Raw genomic sequence first — 10,144 nt, 5'->3', positions numbered from 1 at the left:
TGTTTTTATAATTAGTTTATTTTTAAGTGAGTTATTTTAATTTTATATTTATTTTCTTTAATTTGATTATTATTTATTAGTTTTTATATTTTTGTAGGAATTAAGGAAATTGGGTTTAATTTAAAAAATAAAGTGTTGAAAGATCTAAAAATCTGCTTGCATATGCTTTAGTGTTTTGACCATAACTCATGTTACAAAACTTCAAATAATGCGATCCTTGGACCATTGGAAAGTTAAGAGATGAAGCTACAACTTTCATGAAATCACTTTGTCCAATTCTACTTTAAAGATAGAGAAAATCATGCCAGAAGAAGATTGGATGCACTACTAAGGGAATGCAATCTTAACGCTGACAATTGTTGTTTAGGCCTCTTATTACACTTTTAAGCCCAACTGAATCAATATGTTAACTTAAAGAACTATAAGTTAAGTTCGTTAGTATAAATAGGATATTTTTAAGAACATTAAGAAAGACTACTTTTGGAGATCCAAGAGGTTGAACTTTGAGGCAGAAACTCGAAAACAAGCCGCAATCAATCGTTTTGTTTTTTTTCTTAGTTTTTATTTTTCTTGTTACTCTCAATGGTTGAATTTCATATAATGTTATTTTTCTTTCAATTATGAGTAGCTAATTTTCTTTTTCTAGGATTGCAATTGAACTTACATGTAATCTAAATTTTTAATGTCTTTCTTGCTTATCTTTAATGGGATTTGACTTGTTTATTCCAATTTGTTCTTTATACTTTTAATTACCTGATCACCAATCAAATTGATTTAGGAACTTAAACAAAACTTGGGAAAGAGAGTTTAGTGTAGACTAAAATCAAGATAGCATATGATCATATTAATTGATTTGTGTATAGGATACGAATATACATATATGCCATATGTTGCTAGAATTAGAGCATAAACTTAATGAATCTGTTTTAATTTCAGTTCATATGGGGATATAGTCTTTTGGTTAAAATAGATATTTTTATAAGATAAGTCAAGAAACCCTTATAAATAATTGAGGGGTCTAAGTTAGCAATTCAACCCATTGAAATAAGTTGAGGAAGAGAGGCAAGATTTAGATAAAGTGTGAGGGATAGTGTAATCCTAGGTTTGTTTCATTTGATTTTTACTCAAGTTATTATCATTTTGATTTTTCTTTTTAGTTTAAATTTTGATTAATTATTTTTAGTTAATTAATTTAGTTATTTGATATTGATTGTTTGGATAAAATTAAATTGTTCTAATTTTAGTACTTAGTAAAATTTTAGATCAATTCTCTGTGAAATCGATATTTTGTTTACTTATATACTATCTATTCGATACATATACTTGTGTAGTAAAATTTTAACTGACAATCATCATGATGGTGATATGACATGATGGCGATTTGACATGATGACATAATCATATGATATTTTGATATTCTATGTCAATATCATATAAGTGTTTAATGGGTATAAAATGATCAATAATATTTTGACTAATAATAATAAGTCAATTTATAGTCATAAAAATCTATTTGCTCCAAAATAAAAATGAAAAAACTTAATTGAACACAATAGAAAAATAAAATTTTATTTAAATAATTCATGAGCTTTTTAAAGCATTAGGTTTTTAATTTTGGTAAAATAAATCAATTTTCAGATTTATACGGTCATAAAATAAGTTTGAAAGCTATTATGTTTCCTCAAATGAATTTAGGTGTGTCTCTTTGATTTTTACATTACTATTTTTTGTCTTAAAAAGGGATAACTATTCTAAGCCAAATCTAAGTTATTTCACAATTTAAGAGAAAATCTATAAATATATATATTATAGGTATTTTATAACACTGGTAAAAATTTAAAAGCATTTCACATACATTTACCTTAATAGTGAAAGAGATATGATTATTAAATGAAAATTTTAGTTGTCCTCGTCATGAAGACTTTAACTATTGAAAAACTATTATGTGAAAATAGAATAGAATAATTATTATAAGGAAATAGAATAACTATTATGTATTTTGGTACAACATGTAAAATACGACATGAATAGATATGATGACTTATTGTTGTGTTTGATTGATAAAAATAATTTCAAAATAAAATAAATATAAAATAAAAAGAAAAAACCCCTAATTATAATATATGATTCTTTAGTTTTATTTTATTTTAAAATATTAATAATTGAAAATTTATGTAAAATAATAGAAATATTAATTTAAATAATAATATTTTATTTAATTTTTATATTATTATGATTATTTTATTTTATTTTATTTTTAAAATATTAATAATTGATCATTCATTTAAACTACTAAAAATTGATCATTAAAATATTTATATTTTATTTATAATTTAATCAATAATTTTTTAAAATATTAATATTTAATTTAATTTAAATATCATTATGATCAACTTTTTATTTTCATTTATTTTTAAATCTTCATAATAAATCATTTAAATATTAATATTTTATTTATAATTTAATCATTAATATTTTCAAATATTAATATTTTATTTAATTTAGATATTAACATGATTAATTATTTTATTTTATTTTATTCACAAATATTCGTAATTTTTAAATTATTTAAATATTAACATTTGATCATTTAAGTATTCATATTTTATTTATAATTTAATCATTAATACCTTATAATATCAATATTTTATTTAACTTAAATATTGTTCTGATCAATTTTTTATTTTATTTTATTTTCTTTTTAAATATTAATAGTTGATAATTTATTTAATATATTAATAATTGATAATTCAAATATTGACATTTAATTTATAATTTAATCATTAAAATTTAAAATATTGATATTTTATGTAATTTAAACATTATTATGATTACTTTTTATTTTAATTTATTTTTCCAATATTATAATTGATAATTTATTGAAAATATTAATAATTTATAATTTCATTATTAACATTTTATTTATAATTTAATCATTAACATTTTAAAATATTAATATTTTATTTATAATTGAAATATTGTAATGACTACTTATTTTAAATTCCATTTCATTTGTTAAAGGACAAAAATACCATTTTATATTTTATGATTGATAATTTTTACTTTATTTTCTTTTTTAAATATTAATAATTGAGATTTTATGTAAAGTATTAATAATATTAATTTAAATATTAATATTTTATTTATAATTTAATCATTAATATTTTTAAATATTAATATTTATTAAATTTAAATATTATTATGATTAATTTTGTAATTTATTTTTCTTTTTAAATATTACTAATTGATAATTTACATAAAATATTAATAATGGAGCATTTAAATATTAATATTATATTTATAATTTAATCATTAATATTTTAAAATATTAATATTTTAATAAATTTAAGTTTTATTATGATCAATTTTTTTATTTTATTTATCTTTAAATATTAATAATTGATCATTTAAATATTAATATTTTAAATATTAATATTTTAAAAAAACTAATATTACATTTAATTTAAAACATATTATGAGTAATTATTTTATTTTATTTTTAAATATTAATAATTGATAATTTATTTAAAATATTAATAGGTGATAATTTAAATATTAATATTTAATTTAATTTGAATATTGTTATGATCAATTTTTTATTTTATTTTATTTTTAAATTTTAATAGTTGATAATTTATTTATAATAGTAATACTTGATAGTTTAAATATTAATATATTATTTAAGATTTAATCATTAATGTTTTACAATGGTAATGTTTTATTTAATTTAAATATTACAATGATTAATTTTTTTATTCATTTTATTTTTTAAATATTAATAATTGATAATTTAGCTGTTAACATTTTATTTATAATTTAATCATTAACATTTTAAAATATTAATATTTAGTTTATAGTTGAAATATCATTATGTCTAATTATTTTTAATTTAATTTAATTTATTTTTAAATATTAATAATTAATAATTTATTTAATATATTAGTAATTGATAATTTAATTATTATTATTTTATTGATAATTGAAATTTTATTATGCTTATTTATTTTTAAGTTATTTTATTTTTTTAATATTAATAATTTATAATTTATTTTAAATATTAATAATTTAAAATTTAAAATTAGATATTTTATTTATAATTAATTATTAATATTTTAAAATATTAATATTTTATTAAAAATTGGAATCAAGTGAGAGAAGGAGAGAGAAAAAATAATATTTTATATAAATTGAGTTGTAATTTTTTAAACTTGTAAGGAATATTTTTACCTTTATTTTTTTTTAAAATTTATTCCTCAATTATGAAATAACTAATACCATGGGAAATGTAGTATTAACTATTTCTCAATTTTAGAGGATCTTGAAAAGTAACCAACCAAATAAAGGAACACAAGTTTCTTAAGAATAAAACCATTGCCACAGTCAAATATGTTATAATTTTCCACATGGTGGTTGGCACAACTTTTCCTAATTTTTGGCCACCAATATTGCGGCCAACCCCCTGTCGTCTACTTCTCTAACTCCTCTGAACCTATGCTTGTAAGTTGCTAGCCTGGCCATTTGCCACCCACATGGTCTTTTCTTGTAATTTCCTTAAGATTACTATTAAAAATATCGTCAAAATTTAGTTAATACAATTAGTTAATTTGATTATGATGAATTTTGGACGATGCACCAGGTTCGGCCTATATGTTCATCATGTGGCAACTACGGTGGAAGAGTGAATGTTCATTTTTCTAGACTACAAGACCTGGTTACGAATCTTAAATCTTGCATATACATAATTATCTATAGATGTCATCGTGCCATGAGTTTATATTCTTAATTCATAGGTTATGATTATTAATTAAAAAATATTTTTATTTATAAATTTAAGATTTATTTTATTTTTTATTGATATGTAATCTTTGATAAATAACTTATTCTCAAACAAATATCTTAACAAAAAAGTATGATGACTTATGTCTAGATATACATTTTACCGTAAAGATATCATCAAAGCCAAAAGCACGAGTTAGAAGCACTATTCTTAAAAAAATTTAGCTATCCTATAGGGTAAATTAACGTAGGATATCTATTTCTTGGACTCTGATTTGGGTTGAGCTTGAAGTTGAAGGTTAACTTTATCTTGTTGAGCCATGTATATCATTTACCCCCCTTGCCATTTACATAACCTTTTTATGAAGCTTGTAAAGTCGTACCTGCTTCATCAGTATGATTAAATAAAGCTTAAAGCAAGCGTGTCAAGAACATGCCAAAACTCTAGTTAGTTTATTATTATTGAGAAGATTAATCATTAAGCTCCATTATTTGTGCTAAATTCCTAACGTGGTGGGTTGTGGGTTGTCGTACATGATCATGATGCAGTCAATTCTAGATTTTCTAATCCAAATGGTACATACGTATAATCCTCTCAGGAAAATACTTTGTTATTAGAGTGAACAAAAGGGAAATGGGATTAGTGATTGAGGAAGTGGCATTGGCCTGATTTTCTTTTGCCCTTTTGTTTTGAACGATCGTTTCTGGATAAGATTGTTGTTTGTTGTTGGAAGGTTGACAATGTCAAAAAGGGTGGACGGCAGGTTGGCTATAGAGAATCCGTCGGTGGACCAAACAATGCCCTAACTGATGCACTCAATAAGTTATAAAGCTTAATTATGCCATTGGGGCTCAACCACCATTCTTAACGACAATTCCTGTGCACCCCACGACAAAATTGCTTCTTCTAGTCTTTTTCACCATGAAATTGGAGAAGAAAATGGTTTCCTTCTGGTGGAAGATTTGGAAAAAAAATTAGGGCTCACTCACTACTCAATTAGATGGTTAAGTCATATAAAGCTATATATAGTTTGATTGCAGTTACTATGTTAAAAGAATTCAAAATTTCTTTACTTGTTGAATTAATCAATAAATTAAGTAAACTCCCATAGCTAAGTATGTGAAAGCCATTTTGGATAAAACCAATATTAGCATCCAAAGATTAATGGTATTAAAACATTTAATTACAACACACACAAATAAAATCATAGATAAATGCATCAACATATTTGTATCATCATCAACCTCTGCAAAATCATTAATCACATGATTATCGAAATTTTTTTACTTTATTTAAAAAAATTAAGTGGAATTAGTACTATCAATTAATAGTAGTTATAATTTAGTCACTTCTTGCTTACTAATTAATAATAATACTCCTAATTTATGAAAAAAAAATGTTTTAAGGAATGAACTATCTGTCCCATAGTGGCATTTTACAAACATAATTCTTTTCCCCACGTTGGCCTCTGAATTTACCTTCCTGTCTCACCCTCCCTACCCTCTGTCTCCCCCCACCCATCCAACTACCTCTCCATTCCCCCACCTGCCTCTCTCCCTCTCTTGCCATCCTCCCGCTGTCACCCTCTCTCCTGTTTCCTGTCTCTTTTCTCTCCAAATCCTTTCGATGTCAGACCACAACCCTAAAGAACCTAACATTAACACCCTTAGCATCGACCTCACCGAACTCATCCTCTCTTCCCTTCCCATCCCCTCCCTCCTCCGCGCTTCCTCTGTTTGCAAACTTTGGCACTCTCTCATTTCCTCCCCGTCTTTTACCTCCCCTTCCCTTTCCCATCCTTGGTTCTTTCTCTTCGGTCTCCACAACACTTCTTCCAAAAACAACCAATCCTTTGCTTTTGATCCTTTATCCAACACCTGGTTTCGTCTCCCTCACCTCGACGACTCCTCTTCGTCGTCTCTTCTGGGCTCCAATGGCTTCTTTTTCACCACTACTCCGAAATTCAGCTACACCCCAGTCCTCAAAACGACCTGGCGTTTGACCTCTCCCTTGAAGTACTCCAGGATCAACCCTCTTGTAGGTGTCTTCCTTGATGGTTCCTCCGGTGGGTACGGCTTCAAATTCATCGTTGTTGGTGGGGTCAGGTTCATCGGTGGCCTGGTCGATATCGAAGACAGGTTGGCAGTTGAAATATACGATCCAAATCACGATTCTTGGGAACTCTGCCCTGCTTTGCCAGTTGATTTCAGGAATGGAAACTCCAGCCAATCTCTGTCATCAGCTTTATTCAAAGGCAAATTCTATGTCTTTGGGATCTATTCCTGCTTCGTCTCTTCTTTCGATTTACAAAACCACGTGTGGAGCGAGGTTCAAACTCTCAGGCCACCTGGGGTCATCTTTTCTTTCCTGATTTCTTGCAATGAGATGCTTGTTTTGGCTGGGATGTGCAATGCGCCACGTGGGCCGTCGTTTAATCTCTGGAAAATCGATGAGAGGACAATGGAATTCAGCGAGATTGCGATCATGCCGCAGAGCTTGTTGTATAGTTTAGTCGATAGCGAGGAAGATGACAAATTTGCAAGCTTGAAATGCGTGGGAATGGGTAATCTCATTTATGTTTTCAATGAAGAGTATCACCAAAAGTACCCAGCTTGTCTCTGTGAAGTCAGTGCTGAAAATGGAAAGTGCAGTTGGAGGAGAGTACCTCAGTTGCCCTCACCTGTTAACAAGTTCCATAAAGTCATTAGCTTCTGTTCAACAGTTTCTCTGAATCATATTTTTCGCCAACAAGAGGACGTTGGACCGCCACAAGCTATGTATCACTGACTCATTTGCCCAATCACTTGGACCTGATTCGGTACGTAATTTGAACCTCCAACTTCATTTCCTTTATCTTTCGTTTATGCTCTGAGGTACTGTATATTTGCATTACCATTCTTATTTGGGTGATCATGATGATTATTACAAGCTTTTAATTTATTTTTTTTCCTTGGGAATGGTTTTGAATTGAAAGATTTTTGTAATTGTGATCTCGAATAGTAGTTCCTCGTGGATGTATGGATGGGATCCAGCTCTGGCAATTTACCCAAATTTAAAAAAGAAAAACAAAAATGGAAGTTAAATTGATTTACTGGATAGGAATATGACATGTAGTAACTAAATCCAGCTTTGGCTGCCTGGTATGGTTTAGGACACAACACCAAAATGAAATATGATCAAGAACTTTTTGGCCAACGCTTTGTGTTTCCAGATTCTTTCTTAGCCCTTTATCTCTGTATGTGCAAAAGGCAGGAGCTCCTTCCTCGCTGAATGTCTTGATTTTTTCGTTTTAGGAAATTGCTATTCCTACTAAACTTCATTTAAAAGGTATTGTTCCATATATCCTGACGCCAATTTGTCACACAAGTAGAAACTGCTAACAAACCGGTGAGTTGAGTGGGGCAAATAAATGTCTAAAGCCTTGTTTTGGTGGCTTGAATTGAAACTCATAACTAACCCTTTATAATCTTTAATTATTCGCCAATTCATTCCAAATACCTCTGTTTTACTAGCTATTCCTGTCTGGTTACTTGCGTTTGCATTTTCAGAATGGTTGCTGAAAGTGGTTTTACTTCATACAGACTGCAGCAAAACCCTTTTTTTTCTTTTCTTTTCTTTTTGGGTTTTAAACATCATTTTTGTTTGTCATTTTCAGTCCTATGGTGTCTCCTCGCTATGTCCTATATGTCCTACAATTACCATGTTTGTATAATTTTCATAATTTATGAATTAAGTTTACGTTTTAAATGATGATTAAAAGTGTATAAAAAAATATTTAATGAAAAGGGTTCCATCTTATTTTTGTAGAAGAAAGAAGCAGTTTTGGTAAATTATAATTAATGCACGTGGTATTGGTTGGTGTCTTGCTGAACACATTCATAAAAGAGAACAAGCAACAATAACATAACCACCCTGAGTTTTGATACCATGTAAAGCATCTAGCATAAATGGCAAGGGGCCTGCCACATGAACCAACTCCTTAGCAATAATTAACAAACTGTGTTAATTAAGTATCCAATTTAAAATTAATTGGCAATAATTAAAAAAAAATTAAGTTCAATATCAAACCACCAAATCCCAAAATTTAACCAATGTAAAACAACACCAGTGTATATAAAAAATTTCAATGTTTTCAGTTGAGGTGTGATGTGTGGGTCATACTCTTATTCATCAATTGTGGTAGTTGCAACTTTAAGTTACCTATTGAACCTACGCCACCTTGCAATTGATTGCTAGAGCTTCAGCCAAGGAAGCCTTAGGCAAATAGAGTACTCTACTTCTAGAAATGACCTGCAGATGAGCTAAAGAGCAAAGATAATGCAGAAATATATAGGTGTGGCATTGGTTAATAACTGATTCGTGACCTTAACAATGAAATTTGTGCTGCGTTATGCTGGTGTAATGGTTATTGGGATGTTACTGACATTTCCATCTTTCCACAGCTTGCTTGACACCATCGCTGATAACAGATTTGCAATAATCCAATAAATGGTGGCTGGCGAATTACATCATACTTTTATACAGAGATGAGTACATAGTTTCTACCACTGTACTGTACGATTCTTCATGTGTCAGTCCTTGCATATGTGTATGTATTATTTTATGAGCTACATTTTCAAAGTCTCACAAGGAGGCAAGGTCACAAGTTTCCATGGTTGCTGAAGTTTTTTTTCCTTTGATTGATCCTCTCTCTTCAGTTGATTGTGTTGGTGTCTGTATATTGAAGAAGTTGTTCTGAAAGCGTTTCTTTTTCTTTTCTTTTCAGAACTTCAAATGTGAATTCGTATTAACTGATGCAATGAATTTTATCAAGTAATGCTTCAGCTCGAACCTCTTTGATTCAACTAAGGTGGTGTGATGAGTGGTTTTAGAGAGGTTACCTAAATATGTAAGGAGTATAAACACATTTGTATAGACTTCAATGAACAATCTTAACAATTACATTCTACATATATATAATAAGTTAATTTTTCTTGTATCTATGCTCACGTGTCAAAAAAAAAAAACAACCGTAAATTTCATATCTATTTGTTATTTAAATATTTATACAATTTTCAATCCATCAAATGTCTTTTAGAAAATAAAATTGTAAGTATAAATAATTCAAAACAAATAATAGTTTAGCATCGAGCATTTGATTTATTGGTTGATGCATTATCCTTTTACTTAAAAGAGTAAAAGTCGAACCCCTCTCTCCTAATTATAAAAACAAAAAATAGATAATAGTTTACAAATTAAGGTAAACCGTGACACATAGTATATAGCTAAGAGTAACTTTGCAAGTGATTTTGTTGCTAGCTATCATTCTAACTAGCATTTTGTGGCAGCGAATACTCATACGAATTAGTTTCTTGGATCATGCCGATA

At 27.8% G+C, this 10,144-nt stretch overlaps 1 protein-coding gene across 1 annotated transcript; it reads left to right on the top strand.

Annotated features, from left to right (window-relative positions):
• Window positions 1–6,274: 6,274 nt before the first annotated feature.
• On the top strand, window positions 6,275–9,607 carry LOC110409767 (Galactose oxidase/kelch repeat superfamily protein). The gene is made up of 2 exons (XM_021419224.2): window positions 6,275–7,595; window positions 9,220–9,607. The coding sequence occupies exon 1, from the start codon at window positions 6,404–6,406 to the stop codon at window positions 7,562–7,564; it is 1,161 nt and encodes a 386-aa protein (XP_021274899.1). The 5' UTR covers window positions 6,275–6,403; the 3' UTR covers window positions 7,565–7,595; window positions 9,220–9,607.
• The last annotated feature ends 537 nt before the right edge of the window (window positions 9,608–10,144 follow it).

This window comes from Theobroma umbraticum, unplaced genomic scaffold, assembly GCF_002168275.2.
Source record: "Theobroma umbraticum cultivar Fairchild unplaced genomic scaffold, ASM216827v3 scaffold_44.0, whole genome shotgun sequence".
In the NCBI taxonomy this organism is placed as follows: Eukaryota; Viridiplantae; Streptophyta; class Magnoliopsida; order Malvales; family Malvaceae; genus Theobroma; species Theobroma umbraticum.
The sequence above is the reverse complement of the archived record's forward strand: the minus strand, read 5'-3'. Positions and strand labels throughout refer to the sequence as shown.

Coding starts and splice junctions, on each gene's coding strand:
- LOC110409767 (XM_021419224.2), top strand. CDS start 6,404: ATGTCAGACCACAACCCTAAAGAACCTAACATTAACACCCTTAGCATC.